The sequence below is a fragment of the Myxine glutinosa genome, chromosome 1, assembly GCF_964187855.1.
Source record: "Myxine glutinosa chromosome 1, kmMyxGlut1.1, whole genome shotgun sequence".
Classification (NCBI taxonomy): domain Eukaryota; kingdom Metazoa; phylum Chordata; class Myxini; order Myxiniformes; family Myxinidae; genus Myxine; species Myxine glutinosa.
The window spans coordinates 230,528,371-230,542,524 of NC_136261.1; the positions used below are offsets into that span (position 1 = coordinate 230,528,371).

The window sequence follows — 14,154 nt, forward strand, 5'->3', positions numbered from 1 at the left end:
ACGATGACCACACAATCCACAAGGAATAAGAAAGCCAAACCTGTATGTCGTGTGAGGTGCATAAACCTCCCGTGGGGGGAATTCGAGCACCTCACGCGTTGGACGAGCTCGATTTTCAGGGTATGGTTCAACCTGTTGGGAAGAAATGCCCAAAAAAGAATTCAGCAAGCTTAACCAACTAGATAAAACCACGACGCATTTTCAGGAATAAAAGTTTGAAACTCATTTTGGATATTGCTTTCATAGGAACTGGCATCGCTACCGGTCAAATTCTTTGATCAACACTTGGATTGATCAATGGTAGTTTTCATACCTGTAGTAACTCAGGAGTGAGGCAGTATGGCATTGTCTCTGGTGCAAGGGAGAGATCCAGTTTCACCTGGGCTGCAAGAGGATGGCAATGTATGTGACAGAGGCTGCACCAAAATAAGAATTTTCATGCAAGAGTTGAATGGTTAAAGTATAGAATCATTCTTACCATATAATCTCCGAGAATCTTATGTCCGGTTCACACCGGGAACTGTTCCTGTAATGGAACTCTACACTGGCTACCCTGCTCCAGCCTCGATCCCTCCCTGCTCCAGCTTCGATCCCTCCCTGCCCCAGCCTCGATCCCTCCCTGCTCCAGCCTCGATCCCTCCCTGCTCCAGCCTCTATCCCTCCCTGCTCCAGTCTCCATCCCACAAAGCCTTGCCTTGAACCAGCCCAGTAAAGTGTTCCCTCAAAAAAACTTTCCAATCTCATTCCAGGGGGTGAAAAATTTGTTGGCAAAAATAGCATCATCAGGTTTCTTGCTACACGTGACACCGAGGAAGACAAAATGGCAGGCATTGTGCACACCAATCTTAGCACTCTCAAGATTTAAGTTGCTGGTGCTTTGAGTAGAAATAAATACAAAGGCTCAACTGACATGAAGTTCAAGCAATGAAAATATACCCATCAGCATTCCAGTGCTGCTGTTATCCAAAGGTGTGGGTCATTGCAAAGCCAATGGGTATAAAATCTGAAAGCAGAGGATTATGGATAGGCAATGAAAGGACAAGAGGAAATGAGGTGGATCCAAAAACACAAGCTGGTACTACGAGAAACTCAATGCAATATTGAATTCAGGGTAACATTTACCTGTAATGCATACAGAAAGTTATGTTCCCTCAGATTAACATTATATACTGGATGTTCCATCTGCTAGCATTAGTTGGATAGTAAATATCCCCTGGTGTCCTTCGCAGAGAGTAGGTGAGTTATTGCCACTATTCCCTGCTCTAGTCTACAGGGGGCATTGGATGAGCAGCACATTTCTCTTTCTTTCTCTTTCTTTCTTTCTCTTTCTCTTTCTCTTCTCTCTCTCTCTCTCTCTCTCTCTCTCTCTCTCTCTCTCTCTCTCTCTCTCTCTCTCTCTCTCTCTCTCTCTCGTTGGTATACACAATATTGGATGCGGGGGATCCCTGTGTCACTCTGGGGAGATCGATCCTCTGTCTCTGTGCTGCGGGCCTGTTCAAGAGAACTGTCCGAGACTATACAACAACAACAACAACAACAACAACAACAACTCGGACCACATCAGAGCTGTTATGCTCCTTGGAATGGAATACATTGCGCTGTAAATGAGGCATTGGTTGGGGGCATAAACTAGGTTTGGCTGCATCTAGTATTGAAGCGATTTGGCTGAGAGAGAAGAAAAATGCTGGCCTATGAGAGAAGAACAATGAATGAACTACTCGGCTCTAGGCCTAGGGTATGGAAGAATGAGAAAGGTTTTGTTGCAAAGTTGTGCATTCAGGAAACTAAAATCTACAGATGGGGATGTCAACAAGACAACTAAACTTTCAGATGCTGAACCAGAGGATCAAGCTTCCTGCTGTGACCAATAGACCATGCAAGATATAAGCGATATTCAAAAAAACAGTAAATAAAAAAAACAATAATGAAAGTAACACTTAACAAAAATGAATACAACAATTAAAGTAAATTCCAACTATAGCCATATAAGGCTTGGTGAATACTGAATAAATAACGTTTCAACTCAAATAATTAATTGACACAATAAATGATTTTGAATCTACTATATGGCACCTGATAGAGACCGCAGCCTGCGCAGCATACTTGCTGGCTTCCGCATATCGGCCAGAAATTTGAACAAATCTTCATCGCTTAGCCGGTCTCCTTCCTGTTGTGGAAGATCAACAGAATAAATGAGTAATGTGGTTGTAAACAGAGGAAAACAAAACTGGTAGAAAAAAAAAAAAAAAAAAAACTGGTAGGAGGTAGGATTATAAAAGAGAGAGATATATATATATATATATGCCTCTATATATTTTTATATAAATATATATAAAAATATACACACAGCCGTGGCCAAAAATATTGGCACCCTTGCACTTTTTTCAAATAACTCACAACTTTCTCTAAAAATAAGTTGAAATTGACAAAAGTATTTTGTCTCCACAATTCTTTGTTTCACTGTTAATATTACAGAACTTTTGTGTTTGATTCAGATCTTAATATATCCTTTTAAATCTAAAAATAAAAAGAAATGGCGTTGACAAAATCATTGACACCCGAGAATTAATATTTGGTAGCGCAGTCTTTGGACAAAATAACTGCAGTCAAGCGCTTCCTATAGCCATGAATGAGCATCCTACACCTCTCCACTGACAGTTTGGCCCACTCTTCTTGTGCAAACTGCTCCATTTCTCCCAGATTTGAAGGGTACCTTCTCCCAACTGCTGTTTTCAGATCTCCCCACAGGTGTTCAATGGGATTTAGATCTGGACTCATTGCTGTCCACTTCAGAACATTCCAGCGTTTTGTCTTGAAGCATTCCTGGGTTCTTTTTGAAGTGTATTTGGGGTCATTGTCCTGCTGCAAGACCCATGACCTTCGACGGAGACCCAGCTTTCTGACACTTGGTTGAACGTTGCGCTCCAAAATGCCTCGTTAATCTCCTGATTTCATGATGCCATGCACACATTCAAGGCACCCAGTGCCAGAGGCAGCACAGCAACCCCAAAACATCACTGAACCCCCTCCATGTTTGACCGTGAGGAAGGTGTTCTTTTCTTTTAAAGCTTCGTGTTTTTTCTGTAAACATAGAGATGATGTGCTTTACCAAAAAGCTCTAATTTAGTCTCATCTGTCCACAGAACATTCTCTAAGAAGGAAACATCTAAGATGTTTTGGCAAACTGCAGTTGGGCTTTCTCATCAGTGGGGTCCTCCTGGGTGTCCTACCATATAACCCATTTCATTGAGTTGGCGACGGATGGTGGGAGTTGAAACTGTCGTACCTTGTGTCTGAAGTTCAGCTTGAATCTATTTAGCATTTGATTGAGGTGCTTTCTCCACCATTCAAACAATCCTTTGCGGGAATCTTCAATCAATTGTTCTCTTGCGGCCACGTCCAGGGAGTTTGGCTACAGTGCCATGGGCCTTAAAGTTCCTGATATTGCGTATGGTGGACACAGGAACATGAAGGTCTCTCGAGATGGACTTGTAGCCTTGAAATAGTCCATGCTTGGCAACCTTGTGTCTGACCTCCTCAGACAATTCTCTGGTTTTCTTTTTCTCCATGCTCATTGCAGTACACACAGACACAAAACAGCAGAATGACTCCTTTTCTCTATTCAAACTGGTTGAATGAGTGATTTTTATATTGCAGGCACCTGCAACTCACCACAGGTGAGTGCAATTCCAAAGTAAATGAAAATCACCCTGCTTGAAATCTAATTATTTCTAACAACTTCTTAAAGGTGCCAATAATATTGTCCAGGCCATCTTAGGATTTCTGTATGGAATAAGCTATGATTTAGTACCTTTTTCAGCTTTTTTTGTTTTGTTCCACTGCAAATCAAAGAAATACATTTGTGGATACCAAAATATTTTTTAATTTCAACAATATTCTGGAAGAAATGGTGCATTATTTGGAAAAAAAGTGCAAGGGTGCCAATATTTTTGGCCACAACTGTGTGTGTGTGTGTGTATGTGTATGTGTGTATATATATATATATATATATATATATATATATATATATATATATATATATATATACACATTCTGTTACGTGGTCCTCCCGGTGACTACCTGGTCTCGGTGACCCCCGGACCGTGAGAGGAACTCCGCCACAAAGATCTATTATTTTGGCGCTTTCGTAACGCAATCAATATTAATTCCAATCAATAAGAAACCCCACACCAAGGATCCGGAATAATCAATGATATTCTTGCGGAGATGAGGACTGTATTTTTTTGATTGTGTGCTGTATTATTATTATTATTGTTTATTCTGCGCCCCCCTACCTCCGGAGCTGTGTAAAGGTGAAAGGGCATCCCATAATTAGTCCACAAGCATACATGTCAGCCAAATAATAGAATACCCCTGTTTGATAGTTATCTCTTATTCTGTGTTTTAGGGTAAGGCTGTGTCTCCCATTAATTGAAGTACTCCATTGCACCAGTGAAAGAGAATAGATCCCCTTTCATTCCCATCCCCAAAATCTCCATTTCCTTTTACATCCCCTCTCGTGATTGCCGAGCCTCGATTGCCAATTACCTCCCCTCCAATAACCGCCATTGACCACGAGGCAGGGTCGGAGAAGAAAGGCGTGTCTCCACCTCGTCATAGAGGGGAAGAGGGGCGTGCCCGCCCGTCGTCATCAAGGGCGGAGCGAGAGGGTCGCGTGACCAACCAGGGCCGAGGTGAGCACACCGATGGGCGTGTCAGGAAGGCCGGCGGCTTAATCGCCGGAGGCGTTATAAAGGCGCGCACGCAGGAAGCAAGTGAGTGAGTCGTGAGAGAGTCGTGAGGAGTCAGTCAGTGGAGTCGGTGGTCAGTTGGTTGCGTTGGTCGCGGTGAGGAGTCGGTGGTGGTGGTCGGTTGGTTGCGTTGGTTGCGGTGAGGAGTCGGTGGTAAAGAGTGAGTGGACCAAGAAAGAGTTGAGGGTTTGGACCAGACGAGTCGGACAAGGCCTGGCAAAGCACGCGACGTCCACAGCAGCCACAACAGCAGCTTGGGGGCCTGAACGGCGGTTTGGAGCAGGGCCGTGAAGGAACGGCGGCTGCTAAACGCGCCGGTTGTGCTGCAGGACCCCCTTGGACCTTCCTCTACCTCCAGCCATCCACCTCCTGCCATTCCATCCTTCTTGTGTACGTGAGGTTGTTCTGTTTGTTCTGTCCTGGGTTAATTAAGTCTGTATAAGCTAGTATTTTCACTGTGTCACCTGCGTCTTATGTGCTTGTAAATAAACGTGACTGCTTTCTTTTTGCTTGTGTGTAAATAGTCAATAAAGTCAGTAGTATTTCCAAACCTTTCTTTGCCTTCGTTTTCCTCTTTGCATTCGTCGTTTTAGTCTTTTCCCTCATTGAGCAGCCGCGGTGCGATCTGGTCAACGTCGGGTGGAATCGGGGAGTAACTGTTCGGTCGCGGTTGAACCATCCGCTCGGCCCATCATACCATCTAAACCGCGATCAGTAACTATATATATATATATATATATATATATATATATATATATATATATATATATATATACGTATGTATATATATATAACCATACATACATATACATATATATCCATACATATATATCTATACATATATATACATACATATATATATCTATACATATATATACATACATATATATCTATACATATATATACATACATATATATCTATACATATATATACATACATATATATCTATACATATATATATACATACATATATATCTATACATATATATATACATACATATATATCTATACATATATATACATACATATATACACATACATATATACCTATACATATATATACATACATATATATACATACATATATATCTATACATATATATACATACATATATATCTATACATATATATACATACATATATATCTATACATATATATACATACATATATATCTATACATATATATACATACATATATATACATACATATATATACATACATATATATACATACCTATCTATCTATCTATCTATATACACACACACAAATCATTCATATTGACCAGGATTGAAGCCAAACATCAATAGCATATGCAAAATTACTATTTCCACAGCTTAGGAGGAAGATTGTTGGGACGCAAATGTATGTGCACAGTCAATTTGTAATTAAATGTTGATGTCAATTAAATTTACCTTTTGCCATGCTGATAACGTTTGAAAAGATCCTTCACTAGCCTGTATGTCATGAATGGCCTCTCCGTCGATAATGACGAGCTTTGGGATGTATGACATGTTGAGTCAAATATCATCATTGACTCGCTATGCTTGCGGTGCTTTGGCAACGTTATTTTACTGGCAAGGCTGTTGATGTTCATATCAGGCAGAGCAGGCGCAGCTTGGCAATTCCCACCGCCACTGCTTCACACCCTGTTAATTCAATATGCTTGTGCTGGATGTGGAATAATTTTAAATGAGTATCTTCTTGAACACAAGTGCTGTACTTTGTGTACGCCTATAATTGGCGTTGTAATCATGATCATTTCCCAGAGTTATCTCCCAGGAAATGCAGAATCTGAGTTATTTTTTTCAGCTTTTAGCATGGAGGAGGATTGGATTTCTGGATTTACTTTGTGATATAGACCTCTTTTCCCCCATCTTCTATCCTAATTGGTATCTCTTTCTGTTCTTAGTTGCTTATATGCTTTTAATCCTTTTTTTTTTTTTTTTTTTTGTATGCAGAATCGAGGCTCGTGAAAGAGCAAACATTTATTTCACAAACAAATCAAAGAGACAAACAAAATATATAAAAAGAGGGAGTGGAAGACAGGATGGGGAGAGAAGGGGAAGCACAAAAACACAACATTTGAGAGCAGGGAGATGTGTGGGAGGGAGAGGGCTTGGGGGGAGGAGGCATGGGAAGGGGAGGGGGGGGGGGGGGTGGGAGAAGTATAAAACACAAGGACACCAAGGACCTCCAGGACAGAAGTTGGTATTTCAAAAAAGTGGATTTGGGGTGAAATTAGCGGGGGTAGAAAAGATCAAGGTTTTGGATGGGGGAAGATAAGAGATGGTGGTGAACAGCTGTTTTAAAGACCTGGAGGGTGGAGTGGGATTGAAGAGAGTGAGGGAGTTTGTTCCAGAGGCGGGAGAAAAGAGGAATGAAGGAGTGAAGGTGAGCAGAGAGTCTTGATTTTGGCAGTTTAACCATAAGAGGGTTGCAGGCAGATCTTGTGCAACCTGTAGGAATATTTGGGGGACAGAGCCCAGAGAGAGCTGGGGGGGGGCAAGGCCAGAGAGGAGTCGGTAGAAGAAGTAAAGACCACCAACCTGCCTGCGGTGAGTGAGTGAAAGGCCCTTGGAGTTAGCTTCATCGCGGGAGATTCCAATGATTCTGAACGCTTTTGTTTCAACAGCGTGAAGACGAGCTAGGTGTGACGCAGGAGCACCAGCCCAGAGGGGAGAGCAGTATTCCATTGAGCTGCGGATGAAAGCCTTGTATGTGGTGAGGAGCTCAGGTGTGCCAAGGAAGGACTTCGCACGACGGAGGATGCCCAGTCGGCGACTGGCTTTGGGGGCCAGATTTGAAATGTGGTTTTCCCAGGAAAGATCATGGCAGATAGTGAGACCCAAAAGCTTGAGTGACAGAACTTCTTGGAGAGGATTATTCAGAAAGTGGATGGGAGGGTTGTCCAGTCGGTCTTTTCGGAGAGACATCGTAAGAGTGTGACATTTGTCAGGATTGAAAGACATGTTCCACTTGTTTGCCCAGTCTGTGATTTTGTCCAGGTCTGCAGAGAGTGAGGAGGCTGCAGACTGCCGATCTGAGGGATGAGGTATGGAGCGGCAGATAGTGGAGTCATCAGCAAAGAGATAGAGAGGATTTTCAAGAGAGTCAGAGAGATCATTGATGAAGACCAGAAAAAGCACAGGGCCCAGAACACTGCCTTGGGGAACTCCAGCCTGAACAGGAAGAAGAGATGAGAGAAACCCATTCAGGGCCACACGTTGACTACGACTAGAGAGGAAGTCCGCCAGCCATGCATGGAGATTTCCATGGACACCAAAGGAGGAGAGTTTGGTGAGCAGAGCGGGGTGCCAGACCGTATCGAAGGCACGTGATATGTCAAGGGAGACAGCTCTGATTTCCTGTTTGGCATTGAGGACCTCCATCCATTGTTGAGAAAGCAGAAGCAGCATGTCCAGAGTAGAGTGACCAGGTCTGAAACCAAATTGATGATCAGAGATCAAGGCATTGGAGGAGAGGAAAGATTTCATATCTGAAGCAATGATGGATTCCATGACTTTGCTGATAATTGGGAGAAGGCTGATTGGTCTATAGTTGCTAGGATCTGTTTTTGCACCTTTTTTGTGTAAAGCGGTGATGTTGGCTGATTTCCAAGCAGATAAAATTTCCAAGCAAATACATTTGTTCGTATTTTGCGTATTTATGATTACATTTATTTCATGGTGGTTGCTATTCTGGAAGCCATTAATTACAGTGACAAACTGTCAATATGAAAAACTCATTATTGTGTTGCCACTGTTAAATTTCTTTACTTGTTTGTCATATCTTACTATAATTCACCAAATGTCTGTCTGTTTGTCTGTCTGTTCCCAGGTACCGCAAAAACGGCTGTGCCGATCGCAGCGAAATTTTGGGTGGGTAATCCTGGGATCCCCTGGAGTAAAATAGGCTATATTGTTTTTCCATTTTGTCCCCCAATTTTCAGATTTTTTCAATTTTCCAGTTTTTCCAAACACGATGGAATAATATTTACCGATATGAACAGTGATGTGGCTTTATTGAAATTCTACAAATACTGTTTAGATTTTGATGATTTGCGTGTGATATTATTTAACGGATGTTTATATAAATCGTTTAAAATAAAAAAAAAGTCTTCAATTTTTGACATTTTGCCTTTTCATTTGAGCCTCCAAATTGAAGACCCGCCCGTAGGGTACCGTTGCTAGTTATTATAATGCAAATTCTCTTCTGAGCAATATATTTCTGCAAATGAACAGTGACCATGAACTAAACTTTGATTATGCAATATATTTCTACAAATGAACAGTGACCATGAACTAAACTTTGATTATGCAATATATTTCTACATATGAACAGTGACCATGAACTAAACTTTGATTATGCAATATATTTCTACAAATGAACAGTGACCATGAACTAAACTTTGATTATGCTAAAGCGCGGCGTTACGCGCGCTGCTTGCGAGCAAGGAGGAAGCGGACAAGCGGTAACTTATAAGCGTCTTTATTTCAGGAGCTCACTGTAACACTGGCGCGCTCCGGGCTGCGCGCCTGGTGTATATCATGAGGCCACGCCTACCCCTCGGGCGTGGCCACCGCCCACTTGGTGCGCGGAATGATGTCACCACGCCAGTGGGCTTTTGTGTCCGCCACACGCGCCCCCCCAGAATTCCCGCGCACCTGGAGGGCCAGTTTGCGGGGCAGACGAATGACCCGGCCGAAGCGCCCCCTGGCGATCGGCGGCGTCCGGGGTGCAGGGATGCCAGGTGGGATGCCCCTGGCTGCCCCTGGGATGGGTGCAGGACCGGGGGGCGGCGTGGCGGCGGGGCTGGGCGGTGCCGGGGGTCCGCCCGCAGGGGGGCGGCCCTGACGTGGGGGTCGGGCCACTGGCGGTGGAATGGTCCACGTCGAGGTGGGCCGGCTTGAGGCGGTCTACCGAAACGCGGTCAGAAGTACCGCCGATGTCCAGGGTGAAGTGCTTCGCCCCGGTCTCCAGCACGCGGAAAGGCCCGTCGTACGGGGGCCGCAGTGGTGTCCGGTGGGCATCGTGGCGGACGAAGACGTACTCCGCCGTGCGAAGCTCCGGGGGGACGTGCGTCGGTGGGTGCCCGTGGCATGCCGTTGGCACCGGGGCGAACCTCTGGGCGGTCTCTTGCAGAGCGGAGCGCTGCTGTGCCGCGGACCATGGTGCCGTGGAGTCGGGGAGGAACTCGCCCGGCACCCGCAGCGGTTGCCCGAAGACCAACTTCGCCGCGGATGCGCGCAGGTCCTCCTTGGGCGCCGTCCGGAGGCCCAGCAGGACCCAGGGGAGCCTGTCGACCCAGCTGCCGTCGCGGAGGGTGGCCCGGAGCGCGGCCTTCAATGAGCGGTGAAATCGCTCACACAGGCCGTTAGCCTGTGGGTGGTAGGCCGTGGTTCGGTGCAGCTGGACCCCGAGCCCCTGCGCGACCGCCCCCCAGAGCTCCGAGGTGAACTGGGGGCCGCGGTCGGACTAGATGTCTGAGGGGGCGCCGAACCGGGCGACCCAGGTGGCGATGAAAGCCTGCGCGACATCGGCCGCCGTTGTCGACGCCAAGGGCACGGCCTCCGGCCACCGGGTGGTGCGGTCCACCATGGTGAGGACGTAGGTGAAACCCCGCGAGGGGGGCAGAGGTCCCACCAGGTCCACGTGGACGTGGTCAAACCGGCGTTCCGGCACCGTGAACGGGGCCAACGGGGCCTGGGTGTGCCGGTGCACCTTGGCGCGCTGGCACGCGAGGCACGTCCTGGCCCAGCCGCGGACGGCCTTCCGGAGGCCATGCCAGACGAACTTGTCGGCGATCAGCCTTTGGGAGGCCCTCGCGCCCGGGTGGGACAGGCCGTGGATGGCGTCAAACACCTGGCGCTGCCAGCCCGCGGGCACGATGGGGCGAGGACGCCCGAGGGAGACGTCGCACAAGAGGGCCGCGCCTGTGCCGTCGAACGGCACCTCGGTGACGCGGAGGCCCATGATGGCGGTCCGCAAGGCCTGGACGTCGAGGTCAGCGGCCTGGTCCGCTGCCATCCGGGCATAGTCGATGCCGAGGTGGACTGCGTGGGCGACGGCCCGGGAAAGGCAATCCGCCACCGGGTTGTCCTTCCCCGCGACGTGCTGGATGTCCGTCGTGTACTCGGACACGGCCGAGAGGTGACGCTGCTGCCGGGCCGACCACGGCTCGGTGACCTTGCCCATCGCGAAGATCAGCGGCTTGTGGTCGACGAAGGCAGTGAACGCACGGCCCTCAAGCAGATGGCGGAAGTGCCTGACCACCAAGTGAAGTCCGAGCAACTCGCGGTCGAAGGTACTGTAACGGCGTTCGGGCGGGCGAAGCTGCCGGCTAAAGAACGCCAGCGGTTGCCAAGCTCCACGCACCCATTGCTCGTGCACCGCGCCCACCGCGTAGTCCGAGGCATCGGTGGTGAGGGCGATCGGTGCATCGGGCGCCGGGTGCGCGAGCATGGTGGCGTTAGCCAAGGCGAGCTTCACGCCCGTGAACGCCGTGTCCATCTGCTCGGTCCAGGTAACGTCGCCTTTGCCCGGCTTACCTCGGAGAGCTTCGTGCAGGGGGCGCAGGAGCTGGGCGATACGGGGCAGGAACCGATGGTAAAAGTTCACCATGCCCAGGAACTCCTGCAGCCCTCTGATCGTGCGGGGGCGCGGAAACCCCTTCACCGCCTCCACCTTGGCCGGCAGGGGGACGGCTCCGTGCCTGGTGACACGGTGCCCCAGAAAATCGATTATGGCGGCGCCGAACCGGCACTTTGCGGGGTTCACAATCAGGCCATGCTGGCCCAGGCGTTCGAAGAGCGTGCGGAGGTGGCGTAGGTGCTCTTCGCGGGACGCGCTGGCGACGAGGATATCGTCCAGGTAGACGTAGACAAAATCCAAGTCGCGCAGGACGCTGTCCATCAGTCGCTGGAACGCCTGAGCCGCATTCTTCAGACCGAAGGGCATGCGCAGGAACTCGAAGAGTCCGAATGACGTGATGACCGCCGTCTTCGGGACGTCCTCCGGCCTGACGGGGACCTGATGGTAGCCGCGTATGAGGTCCACCTTCGAGAAGAAGGACCTGCCCGCCAAACGGGCGGAAAAGTCCTGAATGTGGGGGACGGGGTAGCGGTCGGGAGTCGTGGCGTCATTGAGACGGCGATAGTCCCCGCACGGTCGCCATCCCCCGCCGGGCTTCGGCACGATGTGCAGCGGCGACGCCCAAGCGCTCTCTGAGCGCCGAACGATGCCGAGTCGCTCCAGGGTAGCGAACCCCGCTTTTGCCACCGCCAGCTTCGTCGGCTCGAGGCGGCGTGCCCGGGCGTAGACCGGTGGCCCGACGGTGGGGATGTGATGGGCCACCCCGTGCTTGACGGCCCCCGCCGAGAAGGTGGGCCGCGTGAGGGCCGGGAAGCCGGCGAGGAGGCGGGTGAATGCATCCGCTGCCGGAAGCGTACAGACCAACGTGGCCAGAACCGAACCGTTCGGCAAGCCGCTTGGCAAGCCGCTCGTTGAGCTGGGCAACGCACAAGCGAGCGAGCTGAACGTCTCGGCCTGGACAAGACGTCTGCGCTTGACGTCGAACAGGAGCCCATTAGCGCACAGGAAGTCCGCGCCAAGCAGTGCCATGGGCACGTCGGCGGTGACGAACGTCCATCGGAAAACCTGCCCTCCGAACCGCAGAGAGAGGCAGCGTTTTCCGTACGTACGGATGGGCGTCCCGTTCGCGGCAAGCAGCGCGGGGCCCCCACCCGCGGCGTGCTTGTCTGACGTGCCGGCGGGAACGACACTCACCTGCGCTCCCGTGTCGCACAGGTAACGGCGCCCGGAGAAGGTGTCCGTTATGAACAGCAGGCTGTTCGAACGGCCGGCGCTCATCGCCACTATTGAGCGCCGGCCCGGGCGTTTCCCGACCTGTTGAAGGAGCATGGCAGATGACACTGCCGAGCTTCGTGGCCGAACTTGGCGTGGAACCAGCACCAGGTGGTGGAGCTGGAGGAGCGCGGCTGGCTCCGCCAGGCTGGTGGAGTTGGCGGGTTTACCCGCGGTGGCGGTTTTCTCCGCGGCGGTGGGCGGGGCGTGGCGGCGGTCACGAGGTGCGTATCAGCATGCTGCGTATGCTGTATAAGCTGATGCTGTGGAACAGCAGCATCAGCAGCATCAGCAGCATCAGCCTCGAGGGCCGTGACGGCCACGCCGACTCTCGCCCGCGTGTCCGAAGCGGCGAAGTACCTGTCCGCCTCGGCTGCCAATGCTCGGGGTTCCGTTAGCCCGGTCCCGGCCAACGCGAGGCGAACCTGCGCTGGAAGTTGGTGACGGAAAAGCGCCCGGAATAGAGAACCGGGGGCTTCGTCGCCCAACAGTGACAGCATATGGTCCATTCGGACCGACGGGCGCGTGTCACCGAGCTCGGGGAGATCCAGGAGGCGGTCGGCCCGTGCGTCGTCCGTGAGGCCGAACGTGGCTAGGAGTAGCCGCTTGAGTGCCTCGTACTTGTGGCCGTCCGGTGGGTGGCGAAGGACGGACACAACTCGAGCGGCCGTGCCGGGCCTGAGGGAGGCGACGACGTGGCAATAGCGCGTGTCATCGCCGGTGAGGCGCCGAAGCTGAAATTGGGCTTCGGCCTGGACGAACCAGACTTCGGCCTGAGCCTCCCAAAATTCGGGAAGTTTGATGAAGTTGGCCATGGCAATGGCGTCGCGTGTGGAAGGATCGCTCCGGCAGATCCAACGTCGAGGGGGTCACCAGTAAAGCGCGGCGTTACGCGCGCTGCTTGCGAGTAAGGAGGAAGCGGACAAGCGGTAACTTATAAGCGTCTTTATTTCAGGAGCTCACTGTAACACTGGCGCGCTCCGGGCTGCGCGCCCGGTGTATATCATGAGGCCACGCCTACCCCTCGGGCGTGGCCACCGCCCACTTGGTGCGCGGAATGATGTTACCACGCCAGTGGGCTTTTGTGTCCGCCACAATGCAATATATTTCTACAAATGAACAGTGACCATGAACTAAACTTTGATTATGCAATATATTTTTCCTTTAAGTCTTAAAGCCCTTGTGAAAGTATTTATCTCCTTATCAGTCTTCAGATAGTCACCAAAGTGTAGACATGTATGACAGTTCAGCAAGGCATATTGGTCTGGTCTGATTTTCACCATCTCAATCACAGACTGGTCCATTTATCTCATTGGCCCCTGACATCAACAGTTTCTCAAAATCATTCCTCAGCATACAACTTTCTCTCCTTCACCAGTTCATCCAATCACATGTCCAATTGTCCTATCTAACATCCCTACCCTGATATCACTAAGAGGTGTCGAGATAAAGGCAGTTTGCATTTTCCTCCGAGAATGGAAGACAAACTGATGGGAACCTAAAGTGCCTCCACATTGGCGAAAATCAATGTGTAACA

The 14,154-nt window shown here is 49.7% G+C and overlaps 1 protein-coding gene across 2 annotated transcripts in view; it reads right to left on the bottom strand.

The window, feature by feature from the left end:
• LOC137434950 (dedicator of cytokinesis protein 7) overlaps positions 1-14,154 on the bottom strand; it is a 264,889-nt gene that overhangs the window by 176,270 nt on the left and 74,465 nt on the right. For both annotated transcript variants that reach the window (XM_078784918.1, XM_078784912.1), the window contains exons 13-15: positions 2,074-2,167; positions 314-384; positions 41-132 (exon numbers count right to left, since the gene is read on the bottom strand). In XM_078784918.1, the coding sequence (XP_078641044.1) occupies positions 41-132; positions 314-384; positions 2,074-2,167 (257 nt within the window). The remainder of the gene's footprint in view (positions 1-40; positions 133-313; positions 385-2,073; positions 2,168-14,154) is intronic.